The sequence below is a fragment of the Silene latifolia genome, chromosome X (assembly GCF_048544455.1).
Source record: "Silene latifolia isolate original U9 population chromosome X, ASM4854445v1, whole genome shotgun sequence".
Classification (NCBI taxonomy): domain Eukaryota; kingdom Viridiplantae; phylum Streptophyta; class Magnoliopsida; order Caryophyllales; family Caryophyllaceae; genus Silene; species Silene latifolia.
The window spans coordinates 344,544,249-344,566,704 of NC_133537.1; the positions used below are offsets into that span (position 1 = coordinate 344,544,249).

The window sequence follows — 22,456 nt, forward strand, 5'->3', positions numbered from 1 at the left end:
CTGGGCATCCCAAAAATCGGAACAGTAAAGTAATTTGCTTACATGTTGAATTCCCCGTGGATACCTAGTCCGCTATAACCATCATCGCGCTAAGCAGGATAGAAAATGGTTTTAAGGTTGCACATGCCCCTTACTAGCACATATATTCTTCATAGATGGGGTACATGTTAAGGGTTTGATCGGCATAAACCCGATCAATGCGTCGGTTAATATCATCAAATCTCCTAACGTTTTGCTCCCTTAAAGTCTATACGTTAAAGGAGACGGTTCTTATTCCCAATTCCATGCCTTCCACCTAAGAGACTTTAAGAAACTATATCAGGGTGAGGAGCTTTGTGTTTTTGGGGTTGAGGAAGGGCGAAGGTAGAAGGCTTTGTGGCATAGGTGTAGGAGGACGGTGTAGGACCTCTAGGCTACCAGTCATATCCATCTGATAGTTTTGCTTCAAAGTGCGTGTGAAAGGGATTCCAACCGGTTGGTCGTCGGTTGAGAACCCTAATAGTCTTCATCTCCCTCTCTTTCACATCACTAACTTCCATGTTGTGATCGCCTATGTCATTCTCCCTCAGCTAGCGGAAAAATTGCAACATAAGATCACGAGAGGTGAAATGACATTCAAAATGACTCTAAAACGTGCAATTTAGACTCAAAATGGGTGAGAGGAAGGGGGATAATCGACACCAAAATAGGACACATTAGTAAAGGACATCAAACCTGCATATAAATATTCATCTCAATTAGGAGCATATTAACGATATGACAAAAATGAAAATTAACATACGTTTAGGAGTTTGTCTTACATGGATCACCACTAGCATACGTTTAGGAGTCATATGAGAAAAATGAAAATTAGCCAAATTCCTAGCAACTAACTTTAATTGGAGGAAAACGGAAAAGAAAATTAAAGTGAGGACCTTGTGGCTATTGGCACCAGAGCTGATGAAACGACTAAGCTTGAAGTCCTAACTCGGCTCAGCCCAATTTTTTACCGGGTTTGGACGTTTGATGAGGCCCTAAAAAGTCCGTGGGCTTGCTCAAAAAAATGCCCAATAGTAATGTAAAGGAATTTAAATCGAGAAAATGAGGCAAGTTCATAGTAGCAAGAAATAAAATGAAAGGGAAAAGCGAAAAGAAGATTAAATGGAAAACCTTGGGATTGACGTATTGCAGACTCAGCAATCACCATTTACCATTTGCATTGACCATTCATGTTTGGTGGTGGAGGCTGTGAGCGGTTTGTTTAATGAGGTGAAAAAGAAAGAAAGAAAGAAAGGCAACAAGGCAACAAGGCAACAAGGCATCACGTCACGTGTATGTATATTCCTAAAGCCCAATATGTCCATTTCCCGATCAAATTAAAAAAAGTAGGGTAAAAGTAAAAGTGTAAAACCAGGCATCCGTACAAGTCTTACTGAAAAGCACAAAAAGAAGACAAGAAAACATCAGAAATGTACGTGTTACTTTCTGCTTTTTTTCTTCTACCTGCATTTCCTCCCCTCCTTGGTCGTAATTTTAACCTGACAAGTAAAAAAGTAAAAAAATAAAAAAAGAGCTAAAAAGTGGAAAACGACAAAGCAGGAAATGAAAGAGTGATGAGTTAAAGAGTGAAGAAGAACAAAGTCTCCCTCCGATTTCTGATTTTCCCATTTAATAATAATTAAAACAAAAGGAGGAGGAAGACGAAGACGTAATTGGTTGGGTCTTCCACTAAGCAAACCTCCTCTTCCACTTCCTGAGTCCTCTTATTATTTCTTGCCCAGAAAGACACCACCTCCCCATCTCACTATCTCACTATTTATTTATATATCTACCACCATCCTAGTTTATTTATTTAATTAAATTAAATTGAATTGAATTGAAGCAGCAAGACAAAAATGCATTTGTACAACGCATGGTTACCGCCTCCATTGGTAGAGGAGACCAAAAAAGAGAAGGATTCCTTTGCCAAACTCCTCACTTCTCTCAACGATTCTTATCTGCCTGAAGATCCTGAATCTGTCTACTCCTCCCTTAAATGGGTTTCCCTCATCGACCTGTCAGTTCCCCCTTTTCCCTCTTTTTCTTTTGTTTTGTTTACTTAATAATTCTGGTTTCTGGATATAATTGTGCTTCCTAGTGTGTAGTATATTCTGTATGTGTCTTCTGTTGCTCCAATTCAATTCAATTCATGTATCTTTTTTGAATCTAATTCATTCGGAATATGAATATGAATCTCTCTCATTTCATACTGAGGGCCCATTGTTATGGAATTCTGGAATCCTATTCTATTCAACATTCTTAACACTTAGGAGTATAATCTTTTTCTGATTTAAGGAATATATATTACCTCTACTTTATGCATATTACTCACCCCTCCACCACTTTTTCGCTTCCTATATTACCTCTACTTTAGCTTACTCCCTTTACCAATTCGCGTTTTCATTTTCGCTTATGTTTCGGATGTTTGCTCTTAGTTACTCCCTCCGTCCCAATTATTTAGGTTAACAAATGAATGACACAAAGAGAGTATTCCATATATGTTATTCTCTTAAATCTCTGCCACCTTTATCTGTTACCAACTAGGAAATAAGGAAACATGGACTTAACTAACTCTTACTCAATACAATATATGCCAAAATTGTTTGCACAAAGTAACCACTTACTTATGATTTCTTTTCACGTACCATGAGCTTGAAATAAATAAATTACTCAGATGAAAAGGGTTCATTACTCATGTGTTTTTCTTTGTTCAACTGTTAAGGTTTCTGAATCTATTTGGGTTGATTCTACTTCTTACCTTAGTAAAAATATACCTTGCAGTTTCATTAAGGCCAAAAGCGAGTTATGTCTCGACGATGTCAGGGCTGTTGTAGAACTAGGATTGACCATTTTTTATGCGTCTTCCGACAAACTCTATGCACAGGTAAAGTCCTCATTCTGCATGGCTACCATCCCAACTTTGTTTTAAACCGGCTAATAAGCCTCCTTTTCATGTCATTAGGTTAAATGGGGCAATATACTTGTTAAAATCTTGAACAAGTACAGAAAGAAGTTAACCTTGACAGTTCAATGGCGGCCTCTCTACGACACCTTGCTCAGTGCGCATTTTTCAAGGTAACAACTGTCTCCTATTTGTAGACTTATTGTGTTTGTTTCAGACTGGAGCTTATTAGGCAGTGGCTATGACGAGGAGCTCTACATAATGCGTAATGTTTTTCGCTGTTCGAATAGTTGTGCCAAATAGCCACGGTTGTTGTTGTCAAGGGGGGAACTAGTAGCGGCTGCATTTGGTGTAGTGTTTATGGAATTGAGTGCTTCTTTCTTTATTTGTTATGCCGTAAGCGCCACAGGGTAGATTATATGTATTTCCATATATATATATATTTCTCAAGGATAGTTATCTGCTTCAGATTTAAGTCCTTAGTCCTTAAACTGATTATTTCCTGTGTATAGACAAATTTGCGAATTTCGCACATTCCTAACCTCTGATGTAGGCTTGTACAATTTGATGCCAGTTTCATGTATATGTGATGAAGAACCTATGAGGGATTGCATGATGAGAATATTACATGATATTATTTTTATTTTTCTCTGTTTATTTAGATATGAAAAAAAGGTGCTATGTTTTGCTGGTAGTTTTAGCTCATGCTTGTCTATACATGCCGAGTGAATGATATAACAATGCTCGTGGTCTTTGGCTAGACTAGTTGGCATCAGTGAAGAACAGCAAGCGTATCATCATTCATTGATGGAGTTCCTAAATGTTGGATTTGTGGGCCTGTACGGAAACAAAGGTTGACACTTGCCATTGTAGTGCAGGAATCTGATTTTTTTTCCTTTCGTGTGCGCTTGTGTGGTAGATAAAGACTAGAGTGTAGTTCTTGATCATTTCAAGAAATTTTGTTCTTATTGATAATTGCGGACTCTAAAGACCCTATTTTCAGTTTATATTATAGTGTTAGGTGAGCCTGTAAATTGATTGCGCTTCTGCTTTTTGGCAATCATTCAAAGCTATTCTCAACACAATTTTCATCTGGGTTTTCATTAAATTGCCTCTGTCTGCTGTAACATAGCCACATAGGGGTAAGCCGCATCTCTGCCCTGCCATTTGAGGGATCCCTTAAGGGATTGGGGTAGTGCTATTGTTTCTTTTGGCTAAGAGGCCTTCTTTTACGATTCTTATTATTACCTGTTACTATACCTTCATTATATAAAAGATTTTATTAAGGCATAGAGATATATATTGTTTGCAGGAGTACAGGCCCAGAAGGGTGGAGAGTAAAACAGAGACACTTTGAGACTGTTACTTCTCTTGTCAGAGCATGTCGAAGGTTTTTCCCACAGGGTTCTGCTTCAGAAATATGGTCTGAGTTCAGGTAATTTGTTCTGACTTGGATCTGTTGGTCTGTGCCTTGTGAACTTGAGCTATGCCTGGCTTATTATTTGAAGCCTGATATCTCCTTTATTCAGGTCCATTGTAACTTTTTTATTGGTTGAAACTTGTAGCTCTCTTTTGGAAAATCCCTGGCATAATTCCTCCTTTGAAGGCGCTGGATTTGTCAAACTTTTTCTTCCAACAAATTCAGTCAACAAGGAATTTTTTTCTCAGTAAGGATGTGGATGATTACTAATCTTGTAGTCCTGTTTGTGCATCTTTAATTGGAGTCGTGCACTCTGAAAAACATCTCTCATTATTGTTTGCTTTGCAGTGGGTGGATTGAAAGATGTATAGAACTATGGAGTTCAATTCCAAATTGTCCATTTTGGAACAGCCAGTGGGCGTCTGTTCTTGCTCGCGTTATCAAGAACTATGACAGCATTGCCTGGGAGCCTTTGCTGCCAATTCTTTTTGCTAAATACCTGAACATGTTTGAGGTGATTTTGCACCCATTTCTGTTTTTGGATATCTCTGGGAAGCTGTTTTGTCCTCATTTGCAAAAGGTTGTTTGGGATCGAGTTTCATTATTCTGCATGAAAATAATTACATTTTGATGATTCCAGGTTCCTGTAGCAAATAGTGGTAGTTCATACCCATACTCTGTTCTTGTTCCAAGAAACACAAGGTTCTTGTTTGCAAACAAGACATCTACTCCTTCCAAGGCCATTGCGAAATCAATTGTAAGAGAAATTGTACAATTTTTTGGCCCTCGTAGTCTAAATCAAACATCTATGTTGATGGTATGGTAATATGCTTTTACATGACTCAGGTGTATTTGCTCAGACCTGGCAGTTCAGCTCAAGAGCACTTTGACAATCTGACCAATCTCTTGGAACAGTATGTTACTCTATTTCCTTTGTCTTTTCCTTACTTCACAGTTACCGATTTGTCTGATGTTTACATGTATTGTTATTTTAGGTATTATCATCCCTCTAACGGTGGTCGTTGGACTTATTCCCTGGACCGTTTTTTGCTGTTCCTGGTAATCATGTTTCAGAAACGCGTACAACACGAGCAGATGTAAGAGTTCCTGTACAATTGAGGCAGCTGTATTATTAAGGGACTGATTTTTATTTATAATTATTTTTTTAAACCTACTTATGATTTTCTTCATGCAGGACATCAAATGGCAGTGAATCCTTGGAGCATTCATTGGGAAAATCAGAAAGATCGTCATTCGTCAGTACTGTGTTAAAGCTGATTGATCGTGGACAATATAGTAAAAATGATCATTTGTCAGAAACAGTTGCTACAGCAACTTCAATTCTTTCATACGTGGAGCCCTCGCTGGTTCTTCCATTTATCACTACTAGATTTCATATGGCCTTGGAGACGGTTAGGGTTTCAATTTTTTTTTTCTTTTTTTAATCTTAGAATGGAATCTGGTTATTGTTGCTTTTGGCAAAAATTCATATGGTAATGATCTAACTTCATTCTCTTGTCATCTTTTCAGTTGACGGCCACCCACCAGCTGAAGACAGCTGTCACATCAGTGGCCTATACTGGTCGGCCTTTATTCTTCACTTATCTATCATCTTTGGTAGATAATACTGATAGTTCTGATGGTACGAACTCATTAATTGACCTGTTGGTCATCTCGCTTTCGAATGCATTGTTGGGGCTGGATGCCAATGATCCTCCAAAAACATTAGCGACCATGCAATTAATCGGTTCCATATTTTCCAATGTAAGCAGCAGTGTTGTATTATACTTCATTAAAGCTTCTTTAATATCTGCTGCTTATTCTGCTTCTGTGTTTTCTCTGGTAGATGGCCACATTGGAAGATAATTCTGACAACCTGTTACCTAATTCTGCAATCTGCTTCTCAGAGTGGCTTGATGAGTTCCTATGTCGCCTGTTTTCGCTACTCTTGCACCTGGAGCCTAATAGTGTCACGTAAGATATGCAGGATTATTAATCCACTATATTACTGTAAGAATAAGATTCATGACAAGTTGGTGTTGCAGGAGGCATGATTTTGTGAATGATATTTGATCCGTAGCTCTTGGAGCATTAAAATCTCTATTTTTGTTGTTGTTTCTATTAGCATAGTTCCTGATGCAGAATAATATTTCTTTCTTCAATTCTTCCTACAGGAATGAAGGTGCTAACTCTGTGGTTACTTCTGGAACTTTTCTTGTTGAGGAAGGTCCTTATTACTTCTGCATGTTGGAAATATTGCTGGGAAGACTGTCAAAATCACTCTTCACTCAGGTTTTCGCTGTTCCAATCCTGATCAATTCGGTTCTAATAGTTGATGGAGACTTCATTTCTACTACTCTGTTGTCCTTTGCAGGCACTGAAGAAAATCTCCAAGTTTGTTCAAAGTAATATACTTCCAGGGGCTGTTGCAGAAGTTGGGCTTCTGTGCTGTGCATGTATGCACGCAAACCCTGAAGAAGCTGTTGTTCATCTTGTTCAGCCAATGTTGTCGTCTGTTATAACATCCATGAATGGAACACCTAAGACAGGATTTGTCGGGGGCAATTACAATCTCTCTGTCAAGGTACCCACCACCACACTAGTTAATCTACTCCGCAAGTTTGGTCTTGTAACTCCGCAATGATTAGCTTAATCTTGCAGGCAAAAGCTTCAATATCTCCAGCCCTTGAATCCGCGATCGACTATCAGTTAAAAGTCCTGTCTGTTTGCATAAGTTATGGGGGTCCTCATTTATTAGGGTGCAAAGATAAATTTAAAGAAGCCATTAACTTAGCTTTTGAATCTCCATCCTGGAAGGTGAGTGTATTATCCTGGAAATGAGGATATCTTCTGAGCGTGCTTTACCATGCCTCTAACTGTGTTATTGACCTTTTTCAAGGTCCTTTCCAATATGGTGGTATAGGGAGTTCTTTGATTATACATGTCGTGTGACAGGTTAATGGAGCTGGTGACCATGTTCTCAGATCTCTCCTTGGAAGCTTGGTGCTATACTACCCAATTGACCAGTACAGGTACTTCTACGTTTTATAGTTGCGCGTTCATGACTACTAATTGTTTCATTTCTATCATTTGTGATTGGATTACTTTTCTGTCAACATGGGTTTTTAGATGTGTTTTGCATCACCCTAATGCCCATCCCATGGAGAAATGGATCAGCACAAAAGATTCCTTAGATGACAAATCACTTAGTCCAAAGTGGCATGTTCCAGTTGAGGAAGAAGTCTCATTTGCTAACGAGCTTATGGCGCTTCATTTTCAGTCAGCACTAGATGAACTACTGAAAATATGCCAAGAAAAACTTCATACTGATACAGGTAATGGTTTCTTCTTTATAAAAGTGCGGAGTAGTACATTTAAATTACCAAAGCTTCTGTGATGGAAGATATTTTATTTGCTAATCTATGTGCACACAGATGACTGCTCGGTGTAGAATTAGTGTAATGCTATCTTTTAGGTAATAAGGGAGTGTGATGAATAAAACATTTGTTAGGAGGTGGATTGTCACCCTTGTTGAGAATGCTTAGACTCTCTAGGCTGTTCCTGGGAAATGCAGCTGGTGTTTTTAAAGGAGCTTTGATTGAATTAGTTCAAAGGAGTGGAAGCTTTTATAAATCTGTGCCAGGACTCTTTGTCTTGGAATGACTCCAATTTTGTCGTTACGGTTTATAGGTTTCGATTGTAGTTATCTAGGGATTCAGATTTACTAAATAGGCTATTTACTATTTAGTGAAGATCTCTTTTCATGTGATAAATCATACTAGTAATTTTTTCAAGTAAATACATAATTATCTAAGTGATTTCAAAAACACAAACATGACATGTTTTTTTTTTGGTAGGAAATGAGAAAGAACACCTGAAGGTGACTCTTTTACGAATTGACTCGTCATTGCAAGGCATTTTGTCTTGCATGCCGGATTTCATCCCATCCTTCACAAATAAAAAAGCTGAAGATTCTGTGGAAAGTTTGTTTTTGGTGGCTGGTGCAGCCGGTGCTGTAGTTGGCAGCTCTGAAATGCGTGTGAGAGCTGCTGAGATAATACATGAAGCGTCGAGGTAATCTTAAAATGTTTAAGCATTGTTTGAACCTATTCAGTTGCAAAGCTTTTCTCTTCCTGGTGCCGTACTAGAAGGAAAGGATGTGAGGAAGTGGAAAATATCTTACGTGCCATAGTTTGATGGTTTGTCAACTTTGCTATTGGTCTGGTGGTTAGTGAACGAGTGAGTCTCTCTTAAGGGAGTGTGGAGTCTTCAGGAATGCTATACATATTGATTGAAGCGTATATATATTTCTCCATGTACCGTCTTTGGAGGAACCTTTCTTTTTTGCCGTTATAAGCTAAGGCTGGAAAGTCGTCTGGAGATTCTGTAACAATTTACAACATCAAAACTGGTGCCCCTCGTAATTAGTTTTTTTTCACAGAACCCAATAGCATTCGCGACCGTACCCCCTTTTTTTCATAAATGCATATTATCCCGTCTTTTAAAATAATATGATTGATCTGTGAAAAACAACAGGCAGAAGTGCAGAACCTTAAGCACTTTTTGTCGAATTTGAGTGCTAAGCTTTATTTGTGCCATTGTCCAGGTATTTGCTGGAGGAAAAATCGGATGATAGCATCTTACTAATTCTTATAATCCGTATCATGGATGCTCTTTTAAATCATGGTAAGGTTGAAGTGAAGGATATATGTCTTTCTTCCCTCCCGAGGACAAGTTTACATAGTTTTAATGATCTTTGGTTGTTCTGTTTGTAGGAAGTCTTGAATATGATGAATGGTCAAATCACAGGCAGGCTTGGAGATTGGAATCTGCTGCAATTGTGGAGCCGCCAATTAACTTTATTACTTCTTCACACTCTAATGGCAAAAGAAGGTAACCAGCTTTCCTAATGCCTCTTTCAAAAGATTTTTGTCTTCTGTTTGTGTTCTCACATTTTTATATAATCATTTCAGACCTATGTGGGCTCTTGTTGATAAGGCATACATGCATAACACATGGAGATCATCTCAATCATCCTTTCATTTATATCGTACCAGTAGAGATGTTTGCCCCTCAAGTTCCGCAGTTCTGCTGTTGCACGATCTTCTAAGCCTGGCTCTGCACAGATATGAAACTGTTCGCTCGTGAGTTCTTTTGCGCTGGGCTTTTATGCAATTTGTATATTGATCTCAGTTGTGCTTTAGTGAGATTGTCTCGCTGTATTATATATTGACCAAAAGTAACCCTTCACCTCTTGTTTGAATGGAGGGAGTAAGGAGGGGTCTAGGGGGTAGAGGGAGGGAGACAATATCCCTTGTTGGGTTAGCAAAATGGGTTGGAAGGAAATAGAGGGATCAATCTTTACTCCTACAATGAGTACAATCCAAATTAATATCCCTCCAACATGTGAAAAATTTGGAATGTAAGGACATTTGTCCATTCACCGTCTCTATTCCCCGTCCTTCCTGCAAGTGTATCCAAACAAGCCCTCAAGCTTCAGAGGTGTCCCTAGAGTCCCTACTGTGCTCCAGTAGTCACACCTCAATACCTTCCATTGGCTGAAGGGCAAGTAGGAGAGTTATCAAAGTTATCAATTGTTTGCCTGTTTTCTTATAATATCTGTTTGCAATTAAATAACATTCTTCGGAGTAATAAAAATGTATCTACGATAAAAACAAGCTAAAAGTAATGCCTGGGAAGATCCCTTATTGTAGAGGCTGTTTTGAGACCTTTCTACAAATATGGTGGATAATTTTCGGTCATTTGAAGCTTAAAAGTTCAAATTAAAGGCCAGTTATTTATAGTTATGGCCGCGTATTCCTCTTGCATTTAAGAAAAAAATTATTTTGTTTGTGGCTTAAAACATTGAACTCGTGATCAGGCTTGCTGGCAAGAGTCTCCTTAAGATGTTAAAGAGATGGCCATCGATGATTTCAAGTTGTATGGTTCCCCTGACAGAGAATTTAGCAAATCCCACTGCGCCCGAGTATGCTGTACTTGGGTCATGCACAATTCTTTCTACACAGACAGTTCTCAAACACTTGACAAAGGTAACAAAACTAGTTTCATGGAGTATTGCCATATTTGCGGTTTTTTTTTTTTTTTTTTTTTTTTACCTTAATACGCTCCTTTGTGATATCTTTTCAGGATGCCAAGGCATTCAGTTCCTTCACCATTAGTGTTCTAAAAAGGTAGTGTATTCTTGTATTTGTCTGAGCATGGGTTTTTATGCTGCTTTTGTTTCTGCTTATGACTTACTCCTCTGCCTTTCTGGTTTTAGCTCACATCATGAATCCCTAAAAGCTCAAAAAGCAATTACTGAGGTACTTTGTGGTGACTAAATTACTATTTTGTGTCCACCATGATGACATTGTTCTGTATCCGTACACTTCTTCACTGTTGCTTAATTTTTTTTCCTTTATTGATCACAGCTTTTTGTTAAATTCAACATTCAATTTACTGGGGTACCTAGAAACATCTTCAAGGCATCAAACATCAACTCGAATACGCCGATTTTTTCAGATTTAATTTCCCAGATAGGCGCTATGGGTTTTGATACAAATGGATTACACTGGAGGTGAATATATCTTCCATGATTTTGATACAATTTCAGTTGTGGACTGCCCCATCTATATTGCCCTGTCATTGGCGACGTATGCATTTCTCTAGAAGTGTGTGCCACAGAGCCCTGTACTATTATCAACACTGCCCAGTTTGATCAAACTCTGTTACCATCTATTTCAGGTATAATCTGATGGCTAACAGAGTCTTGCTATTGGTAGTGATGGCTTCTAGAAATGATCCTCATTCCTCTCCAACAGTTTTAAGCGAAACAGCTGGTGAGCAGTTTATTTCAATATCTTTTAACATCCCTTCTTGAGAAAAGTACTTCGTAGCTTTTCTTTTTCTGTAAGATTCGATCTATTATGATACAACAACAACAACAACCGAGCCTTAGTCCCAACAAGATTTGGGGTCAGCTAAGTCTATTTATTACTGTATGCTGTACAATGAATAACAATCAGAGAGGTTTTTGACTAACGACTAAGTATAAATTTAATGCTGTATGAGTTTTAGTTAAGTTAAGTTAAAGCTTGAAACAATAAATCAAGTTTAGTAGATTTCAGTTGAAGGGCCATATACTTATTTATGTTTGGGGCATGGTTGGAGATGGCTGTTACTGTGCAAATTTTTACCTAGTTTACGAAAAAGGGTTTATTGATAAACAGTACCAATTTTGTGCATAAACTTCATAATTAGTACCAAGATAAAAATTCTCTTATAATCAATGACAAGTTATAAACTCCGAAGTCCGACCTAACATCAGTACCAGCTCCCCTGAAAATGGCACTTTGCAGGTCATTTTGAATTTTTCAGCCCAATTTTTTGTATCCTATACCCATACTGCCCCTCCCTATCTTACTAATCAAACACCACCCCACCTCACCCCAAGCCCACTATGGAATCCACCAAACCCACCGCCTTACATTACTATATCAACTGTCCGATTCCCCACACCACATCTCCGACTCAATTTAGACCAGTGCATCTCCTCCCTTCCCTTGCCCGCGTCACCTCCAAAATCCACACGCCACTGTGTTTGTTGTCGTCCTACAGCCTATAACCCACCTCGCGACCAACACAACCCTCAGCCCAGCCATTAATCGACCATGCCGACGATATCTGGAACAGCCCACATCTTTGTCACATCATTCGTCCTCCACAAAATTGTCTTCCAAAAGCTATGCCTTGGCCTCCTACCTATACACATCCTTTCTTCCAACCCAAATTTACTTATTTCAAGAAGTTGGATGGTAGTATCAGATATTTGATATTGAATTTTACTATGTCTTGGTCGTACTTTTACTAGGTCTTAGGTAGGAGCCCTTGAGGCACTAGGATTATGTTATTACTGAATTTTTAACAGCTGATATTTGATAGAATCCATTGATCTGGGTTGTGGATCAATATTGATTTAGTTTGGGGTCACACATAAACTTTCTCAATCGGTACCTTTTTCTGTATGGTCTCACAGTCATATCCAACGGTAGCATAAATAGCGCTACCACATTTATCTAATATGTACAACACTGTATCATGACCCATTATGTGCCATAATAAGGTGAGTCTGCGCAGCAGAATTTCTATCAAGATTTACATTATGTGCCATAGCATGGTCTCTTCGAAATTTATGAGTTTGAAAGATTTGTGATCTCTCCCTCCCTCCCTCCCTCTTCATTCGACAAGGCATACTATGATCCAGCAGTGTCACAATGCTGTACTTTAATTATCTGTTGTTTACTAGCCACATCTGCATCCATTTTTTTAAGGAGTCGTTTGGTTCACCATGGGAAGATAGAATTCCCGGGAAGATTAAATTCATGTGAAGTTGAAAATCACGTGAATTGTAGAAATCTTGTTTGGTTGGATGTAGGAACTTGAATTCATGTGGGAATTCCCACTTACCTAGGGGGGGCTAGGTAAGTGACTTCCTACATGATGTAGGAATTGGAGTTCCATAGGAAGTTCTACTTCCCATGAATTGGGCAACCAAACAAACTTTCATTTAGCTACTTCCCATGATTTTCCAATTCCTATGAATTTGGAAGGCAACCACACAACCCCTAAGAATAGGTCTTGGTTTTGAAAACAGCTTTCAGACAAAAAGAATGGAAGGAAAAACCTTTAGAATCCTCAAATTAGCTTTACTTGTCCATATTTATAGAAACCTCTGAGTAAATTCAGAGTTTATATACTATCTATAGTTATTTTCATAATCTATTTTGTGTACTAGATCTCTGGAATTCTGATTCTAGTTCAAGCAGTACAAGTATTCCATTTGTTGATCATGTTGTGCATCTGTTGGTGTGACTAGTTGGATTTATCTGGTCTGTTGATATAACACTTAACTGTCTAATTACACAATTTTACTTCCTCTTCAGGTCATTTTTTGAAGAGCTTACGAAGCCAACTTCCCCAAACAAGAATTCTGGCTATCTCAGCTCTTAACACACTATTGAAAGAATCTCCTTATAAAATATCAGCTGATTCATCATCAGAAACTGGTTCTGTGGTCACCCAATCCTCTGTTGAAGGAGCTTTAGTGGAAATTTTCCAGGAAGAGGGGTTCTTTAACGAAACTTTCAACAGCCTGTCAAATGTTCATATAATTAGTGACACTGAAAGCTCATCTTCTAGGGGAAATTATGGAAATTCTTCAATTCAAAGTGTAGCAGACAAGTCAATTACCTATTTCTACTTCGACTTTACAGCCTCATGGCCACGAACGCCCAGTTGGATTTCTTTGTTAGGAAGTGATACTTTCTATCCAAACTTTGCACGTATTTTTAAGCGGCTTATTCAAGAATGTGGAGCGCCTGTTCTACAAGCTCTAAAGAGTGCCATAGATGAATTTGCAAAATCTGAGGAGAGATCCAAGCAATGTGTTGCTGCTGAAGCACTTGCTGGATTGTTACATTCTGATGTCAATGACCTACTTAATGCATGGGATGATTGGCTAATGGCAAAGCTTCAGGAGATCATATTGGCACCATCTGTGGAATCTATGCCTGAGTGGGCATCTTGCATTAGGTATGCTGTGACTGGGAAAGGAAAATATGGAACACGGGTGCCTCTTCTAAGGCTGAAAATAATGGAGTGTCTGCTTAGACCTTTACCTCATACTGTGACTACTACTGTTGTTGCCAAACGCTATGGTTTTCTAGCAGCTGCTTTAATAGAAGTGTCACCACCAAAAATGCTTGAAGCTGAATTATTTGTGCACAATAGTCTCCTGAAGGAGTTGCTGGCAAACATGATCCATTCATCTGCACAAGTATGTCTTCTGTCAATTTTCATTTTGATTTTCTAGTTGCTTTGTCTGGTATGAATGATCACATGATGAATAGTTCTTTCGAATTGTACCTGCTTAACATGGTGATGGTACAAAACATCATCCGTGTACCTATTAACCCACTTAAAACCAAACCAACATGTAACTACCCCACAATAGGGGGCAGCTGTCATGAGATTGTCTCATAAGAGAATTTCTGATAACTATTAGGTTACAATAAGGCGTGCTTTCAATTATAAACTGAAAAATGTGTGTCCTGTTGGTCCACATAATTTCTGAATTCGCTCTCCTATTTCTATCAAGTCATGCTAGCGTCCAGCAGCTGCATGCGATGATTAGATGTCCCTTGCTTTTCCCAAGATGCTGCAAGTCTGCAACTGTAGTGGTGACTGTTGCATGAATTTTCTCTGAATTGAAAAATAAAGATTCTAGCTTGTCATCATTAAATGGTTCAGTCAGCAGTCTCTTTGCAGGCAAGCGACTGAAAAATTTATGTTTGTTTCTGTCTTCTATTTTTTTTTAATGTAACTGTGAAAGTCCTGCTGTCACTTGTCCCTTTTAAACTATTTTATGGGGAAACAGAAGCAGATTTTTGTCTTGATGAACAAAAGAATCACATTGTCTGTAAGTCTGTTTTTTCTTTGTTATATTTCATGTTTAACACTGGAGAATATTCACGTTGGACAGGTGAGAGAAGCTGTTGGAGTTACCCTTTGTGTGTTGTGCTCAAATGTTGAACTCCATAGGTCGTTTCAATATTCTCATACAGACGAAATGGTAAGCAGTGGCACAAGTGATGAGCTGGAAATACACTGGAGTCAGCTTCTATCAGAGCAAGCTGCTGAACGCATCACTCGAATTCAGAAAACAGCTCACCTTGACTCTGTTGAGGCGCAAACAGAAGGAGCTCTTGAAAATGGAACTACAAGTGATTCAGATGATGTGAAATGGCTAGAAACGGTACAGGATTTCTTCCTTACAAAGCTTACAAATTTAATTTCTAAATTTGTGTGTGTTTTTTTAAATATAACTTGGGAAGAAGTGATTTAAAATTGAAGTCTCTATATTGGGAAAGACTTTTTCTCTGGCAGATGCTCAATAGGATGTTCGTGTGAAGGTTCTCTAATCTACTTGACTAGTTTCTGGTAGATTCATATTACTTTCTTTTTACCTTGCAGTTATTGCACTTTGTTGTTGCGGCACTCAAATCCGGTAGATCATTGTATTTGATGGATATACTTGTCGGCATTCTTTACCCTGTGATATCACTACAGGTCTGTTTTTGTACTTCTGTATATTTCTCTGTCTGTTGGAATTATCCTTCTTTCCCTAGCATGTAACTAGTTAAAAGAATTTTGGGACACAACTGCTGATAGTTTTAAGAATATTAAAAATGATTCAAATTGCCATCTAGAATGATTTTATGACTGAATTTTTCTGATAAGTATATGGTTAATGTTTTTCCCTGGCTTTCTGAAGGATACACCAAATAAAGATTTGTCCACGCTAGCAAAGGCTGCTTTTGAGTTACTAAAGTGGAATACTTTCAGAGAACCATGTTTGGGAAAGGTTGTTGGCATTGTTCTTACATCAGCTGATGATCCCAATTGGAGGGTTAGATCTGCTACATTGACTTATCTTCGAACTTTTATGTATAGGTACTGCTAATTCATGTGGACTTTATTCACCTAAATTTTCTCTCTTTCCAAGTGTTGTCATCTCATATCTGTTTTCTTGGTGTTGTACCAGACATAGTTTTGCCCTTTCACAAGATCAAAAACTACAAATTTGGACGACTGTTGATAAATTACTGACAGACAGTCAAGTAGAGGCAAGTTTCTATTTTTTTTAAATTGCGTTATGGTCTTTAACTGTTGATATGAAGTAGCAAGATGTATGTTGTGTGCTGAGAGAAGTGGATAAATAACACTTAACAAAGCAAAGGGTGTATATTTATTTCTCTTCATCATGATTAACGAAGGAAAATTTTCATAATGTAATTTTATTGGTGGTCTCTTTTGTCTCAATAGCAACATTAGATATACTCTAAAAGCCAATCTAGAATCCTCGAGAATGATTCTGACCTCATCAGTATAGTGACTCATGAGGCCTAGTTGACTGAACCCTCCATTAAAATGTATGGCATGGAAGGATTATAAGCATACAAGGGAAAGAAGTGAAGAACTAATCTTCCAGTCCCACTAATTTAAGTTTCTCTTCTCCAGGCAGTTATGCTTTTGGAGCCTTTTTCTTAAACACGGTTTGACAGCTTTTGACGTCTTAGATAACACAAGCACATTATTTACAACGAGACTGTTATTTGGGCCATTGGCTTTTCATGTACACCTCTTGATTTAATAAAGTGCCCATCGAGTGTGTCTAGGTGCAAGACTTAGTGAACCTCTAGCTAAAATGTCACGTGGTGCCCTATGTGCGTAGTTTACGCAAGACTTTTAGGTGCCTTCCTTTTACCCTTTTGGTCCTACTTCCTTACATTATATCCCTCTTTAAAATCCAGAAGGGTATTGTTACACATAATTTCTTTCGAAATACAAATTCATTCGCAAAAACTGTCCACCTTGTGTTGTGTGCAAGAGGCACACCGCACACGCCTTGTCTCACACCCTGCCTTGTCGTATTGGTGCACTTATGTCCCAAGTTTATTCCTTTTTTTTTAACTAAGTACACTATTTAAACTGACTTTTATAATTATTTTTGAACCCAGTTTAATTTCATAGAACAGGCATTTGTTTGAACATGTTTAGGGTAGAGTCACCTTATTAGCTTCTTTATGGACTAAAGAAGTGGTTGCTTTTACTATAATTCAGTTTTTAGGGTTACAATGAACATTTCTATCATCTACTTATTGTTTAATATTTGATGTGGATTTTCTGGTGTGCTTTTGTCTCTTATAGGTACGAGAGCATGCAGCAGCAGTCCTCGCTGGGTTGATGAAGGGTGTAGAAGACTCTATTGCTGAAGGCTTCCGCAATAGGGCATATGAAAAAGCAAATGTTATTCTAAAGAAGAGAAAACAAAGGTTGGATCTTGTATTGCCTTTGTTGCGAATTATTCATGCATTGTAATTATACCAATGGATATCTCCTGTGTCCAGTGCATATTTTTGGTGTATGGGGTGATACATAGGAATCGTAGATGTTCTTTGATGGGGTTGTTATTCATATTTAGTGTCTTTTAAATGAAGTAGCAGATGGTTGTTCATATTCAGTGAAGGATCAATTTTGAAACCACCATTCGTAATTGGCTGGGGAAAATTTCGCCCAGATTTAATGCATACTTTGTTATGAAAGGGGGGTGTTGATTCGGGATTACGGGGTACTTTAGTTCTGCATTTAAGGTGGACCTCAATTCATTTGTAAACTTGGGATATGCTTGCTGTGTGGATAATATTTTGGAAGATAGCTTTTCTTTATGCTAATTTCCCTGTTTCATTAAACGGGATCCTAGTTATATATATATCTCTTTTATCTTTAGATAACTAGCAACTCACTCCGGTGACTCAAAGGCTCACGTCTATGACGGATTAGAGACTCCAATGTCCGCAACCTTTTCCTACCAAATGAAAATTGTATCGACCAACTGTAATTTCATAATACAAGCATATACTGTACATTTTATTGAAGAGTCATTTTGTTGTATTAATGTTCCAAGGCAAATCATGGTGATTTTTGGCTCTAATGGAAATGGAATTTTTTTTAGTATCTTGCATAAAAAGGTAGAAGCCAAGAAGTAGAGCAACTCGCGAAACAACAACAATTTGAAGGACAAACTTTACACTTTACGTTGTAATAGACTAAGATTACATTCCATAAAATGATACAGTACATCACAAGATTCACAACCACTGATTACATATCTTGTATGGGTTGACACACCTTTTAGCGCTTATTTTCTCCATAACTTTTGTTAATGTTTGAGGACCCAGTGTATATAGGTGTTTCTTAATTTTTTTTTTTCCATATTTGCTATTGAACGTATTACTGTGTTATTATTGTATGAATGTATTACTGACTTCTTTCTCTTAAGCAATGGCAGAAGAGCAAGTTATTCTGTAGCTTCGATTCATGGTGCTGTGCTTGCGCTGACGGCTTGTGTCTTATCTGTTCCATATGATATGCCAAGGTAAGCTCTAAATATCCTAAGTTATGCATTGTCAGTGCTGCTAAAATTTTTAGTTGCTGACCTTACCGATTGAGATGTTTCATTCAATAGTGACTTAGTGAAGCAATAATATTGGGTGCATGCTTGCTAGGAGTTCTCATCCGTAAGAAATATGCTTCGTTCAGTTAGGATTTTGAACTTTGCTTCTTGGTACACATTATTCAAGAACCATCGTTGTGCATTTTGTTAACACCCCTTGATTTTTTTAGTTTTTTCTCCTGTGTAATTTGTATATGATGGATTGATGGACCTATCAAATATCTTGAAAGATGTAAACGATACAATTCATGTATATGAACTAGAATTTAGACTCATCTAGTGCACAATCAAGGTTGCCTTTGTACTCACTAGCATTTATGGAGATGTTCAAATGTTAATTGTTGCTTAAGCGATTTATCCATTTTTTATTGTTAATTATGTATATACTGATATACAACAACATTATATCTTTAAATACACCAACTCAACGGCTTCTGCTCAAGGTAAAGAAAAGTTGAGATCAGATGTGTACTTGCTTGCATTTTCAACTACTAGAATATACCTGGATGACTCATAATGAAATTGTGTGAGGAAACAAATTGAATGACTGTTACTTCACAATTTTTGAAAATGAGACAATGTAATGAGCCATTTAAGCTTTGTTCCATCATATTGAAAAATAAGTTTTTATTGCAAATGGGGAATATTATAAACAATGTTTATAAATAATATTTTGGTGTAGTTGGTTGCCGGAGCATGTCACCTTATTAGCTCGTTTTGTTGGTGAACCATCCCCTGTGAGATCAACTGTCACTAAGGCTGTTGCAGAGTTTCGAAGAACCCATGCAGATACATGGAATGTCCAGAAAGATAAATTCACTGAGGAGCAGCTAGAGGTAATCAAATGAATCATGCAATTTTGATTGAGTGTAAATTCGCATGCATGTTATGCGTTATCAAGAAGCTCTTTATTAATGAACCCGTATTGGCTGTTTTGCAGGTTCTTGCTGATACATCATCTTCATCATCATATTTTGCTTAAGATCTTTCATAGGAAAATTTAGAGGCTTTGGTAAAGCAATCATAGACCCATTTTATTTACATTTGTAAAGCACGGATCAAGGTTGAAATTCATTATTTATCAATAAACTAGCTACCTATTTGTGGGATTCTGTATGTTTCTTTTTTTAAAATTTTCCTGTGGGATGTTTACACCATTGGGTTCATCAGCTCATCTGATGGTAAATCCCACAGGACACAATCAGTATTAAATATGCCATGTCCATTTCTAATCTCCTTGACAGCTTGAGATTCTTCACCATTATCATCTTCCAGTTTCAAGTGTCCGAGTGGGTCCCCTGCCGTAGACGTGCTTCCAGTGCACATGCTTTGGCTCCATGGTGACCCATTGTCTTCACGTCCAAAAGGCGGACCATACTGAAACGTGCTAAACGTGTTATTACAGGCTCCACTGGGGTGGGTCGAAGTTGCTCCGTTGGATTCCCAAGGTTGGTTCATTATCATTTCTGGCTGTTGTTGTATAGCTCTTGATAATCCAAGTTTGATTTTCTCTACCGTGTCCTCCTTTGCCTCTGACTTGTTCATAACATAGTGGCCATTGTTATTGCCATTAGTATTGCCCTGTGAGACCATAGGACCCACTTGGAAGTCAATGCGCTTCTTTGTAAGTAGATGGAGCATTTCATCCTTGAAGCAGCCTAAAGCTGCTTCTGACAGGTTTGCGACCTGTGGGGGTCCCAATGTCGTTGCAATCTCTGCCATTAGATGTGAAAATGACTTGTGTGTTACTGGGTCAATTCCCATTCCTGTCAGCTTCTTCTTAAGCTTTGTATTCCAGTGGTTCTTGACATCATTGTCTGTGCGCCCAGGTAGCTGAGCAGCAATTAGAGACCACCTGTGATAATTTGATTATGACTCTTGTTTAGAGTTTTAAGCGAGTGGAACCTTAGCTAGTAAAGACAATTAAGATTTAAGGGTACCTGTTGCCGACAACGGCATGAAGCTTCATGATGGTTTCTTCTTCCGTTGGCGAGAACTGCCCGTGCTTTAGATCAGGTCTAAGGTAGTTGGTCCATCTCAACCTGCAACTCTTTCCACATCTTTGGAGACCTACACAATATTTTATTTTTAAAAGTGAGTATATCTATCCTCTGTTCTTTGTGTCAATGTTTTTTGCTTTTGAAATAAGGAAACAAACTGACCCGCATTTTTTGGAATAAGGCGCCAATTGCGAGTACCATGTTGAGCAATGTAGGAAGATAGCTTGTTATCCTCTTCGGGAGTCCATTGTCCCCTCTTTACATTCTCCTTCTCACAGCATGGAATTCTGCCCATATTCACACCCTTTAAAAGCCTAAATTTGAATAAAAATGGGGTTTTGTTTCTGACTTGTTATACTAATAATCAGTATAGTATCAAGTGTGAAATAAGAGGAGGTATAAATTAGTAGAATAAAGAAGGATGGCGGTAGTAGAATAAGGGTTGGAGGATAAAAGAGTGATTTTTATAGTATAGTACTAATAGTAAAAATAAATAAAGGCAGAAGTAAAGCGCACAAGAAATGAAGGAAAAAGAGGGAGGGAAAGTGCATGAGTTGAATAAAGAATTCAACGCCATAGAGAGTGTGTGGGAGGAGAGGAGAGGAGAGGCTGGTAGCTCACCCATATGACACCTGGTCAACATTGCGATTCTGCGCACGTACTCTTTTCCCTTTTCATTCATCATTTCATTTGATTTGATTTGATTTGATTCTATAGGGAGATTATTGCACATTTGCACGAGTGTGTGTTTTTGTGTGTATGTGTGATGTGTATGTGTGTTGGTAAATGTTGAGATCTCTCATTTCTGCATACAAATCTGCATCTTCTTTCTTGGTAGCTAATGTCATATGTGAGGAGATACACTGCCAATTTGTGTCATTGTTCCGCCTTGTTTTAGTTCAACTTTCTGTACATGTTCATCCTATAGGCTATATAATGCAGAGGAAATAGACTCCGGTCTGTGTTCTTTAAAGGACGGATTATAATTAGCATGGTCGTCTTAGGTTGTACCTCTCTGAGAAGTTAGAAATAATTGATCTATCCATTCTTAGATTTGAAGTTTATGAACATGTTTTCCGTAAGGTTTTCAGTGTGCATTGTAGAATATAGCCAAAATGTCATTGGCATTGTAGAATACATCCAGTATATTCAGGCATTCAGCATAATTGATTTTTGAACTGGAAAAGATTGATTTTATTCTCAGCAAATAAACATTTATGTGCACATAGAGCATTTCGCGTGTTACGTGGAAAATGTTGGTTTCCCCTGCTTGACGACCACGGCACCCAGTGACCCAAGACACATTTTCCTCCTCAACCACTTATGTTTCGTCAGGCGATAATCAATACACAAGTCGGCAACAAGTGAGGTGTTGTCGGTATCATGTACACGATTTGCTGTAGCCATGTGATCAGAAACACATTTTAAATGTTCGTTTTCTCATGGGTTTGGTGTCTATGCAGTTGAGATGTTCACTTAGATTAGTATACAGAGCTGTACTGATCACCCAAGCTGGTGAAGTAAGCCTTCGATGTGATTTAATCCAAAGCTTGACGATGGTGGGATTTTTTTCTCTGTCAGCAATAAAAGATTTCAAATCATAAGCTGATAAGAGTAGAATTATTATCTAAATTAACGATGGAATAAAACTTGAAACTAATACGCAGTGAAACGTAGGTAAAAGATGGTTGGTGTCATCGGGAATCCCCTTTGTACGGTGGTGATCTTGTATGATGGGAGCATAACTTGTAAATTATTGCATTTATTTACAAATCTCGCTTCTTAACAGTCATTGACGACAATAAAAGTAACTTTCCTTGAAACCCCATACAATTTTCTTCATGTTGGTGTTATTAATCTATTATACTTGCTGTTATATTGGTATAGTCGGCAATTTTTTAACTATGAAGATGGGATGACGATATTTTAGAGAAAATTATTTTTTTTGACGACAAAAAAAGTGAAAGAAATGCATTTGAATAGCAGTAAGTCTTGCTATAAACGGATATATCCGTCTATAATAAGAGACGGGTCAAATACCC

The 22,456-nt window shown here is 38.0% G+C and overlaps 2 protein-coding genes across 5 annotated transcripts; one reads left to right on the top strand and one right to left on the bottom strand.

The window, feature by feature from the left end:
* Nucleotides 1-1,444: 1,444 nt before the first annotated feature.
* Nucleotides 1,445-19,530, top strand: LOC141619754 (proteasome activator subunit 4-like). Of its 4 annotated transcripts, none has more exons than XM_074436774.1 (35): nt 1,445-2,035; nt 2,800-2,902; nt 2,981-3,093; nt 4,233-4,355; nt 4,486-4,587; nt 4,689-4,854; nt 4,981-5,097; nt 5,187-5,254; nt 5,336-5,437; nt 5,536-5,752; nt 5,871-6,104; nt 6,187-6,314; nt 6,515-6,632; nt 6,715-6,924; nt 7,002-7,157; nt 7,296-7,372; nt 7,470-7,675; nt 8,198-8,414; nt 8,947-9,026; nt 9,116-9,233; nt 9,314-9,484; nt 10,222-10,390; nt 10,488-10,531; nt 10,621-10,663; nt 10,772-10,917; nt 11,085-11,179; nt 13,283-14,175; nt 14,881-15,153; nt 15,372-15,467; nt 15,673-15,851; nt 15,943-16,024; nt 17,109-17,233; nt 18,241-18,336; nt 19,097-19,250; nt 19,355-19,530. In XM_074436774.1, the coding sequence occupies exons 1-35, from the start codon at nt 1,875-1,877 to the stop codon at nt 19,394-19,396; spliced, it is 5,424 nt and encodes a 1,807-aa protein (XP_074292875.1). In that variant the 5' UTR covers nt 1,445-1,874; the 3' UTR covers nt 19,397-19,530. The 4 variants fall into 4 exon arrangements, with proteins under 4 accessions (XP_074292875.1, XP_074292876.1, XP_074292873.1 ...); XM_074436775.1 differs by having other exon boundaries at nt 1,479-2,035; nt 18,250-18,336; XM_074436772.1 differs by having other exon boundaries at nt 1,630-2,035; nt 5,187-5,437.
* Nucleotides 19,423-20,873, bottom strand: LOC141619755 (transcription factor MYB80-like). Its single transcript, XM_074436776.1, has 3 exons — nt 20,577-20,873; nt 20,355-20,484; nt 19,423-20,269 (listed from the first exon to the last, which is right to left on the bottom strand). Exons 1-3 carry the CDS (start codon nt 20,707-20,709, stop codon nt 19,564-19,566), a joined length of 969 nt encoding a protein of 322 aa, XP_074292877.1. The 5' UTR covers nt 20,710-20,873; the 3' UTR covers nt 19,423-19,563.
* Between the last annotated feature and the right edge of the window lie 1,583 nt (nt 20,874-22,456).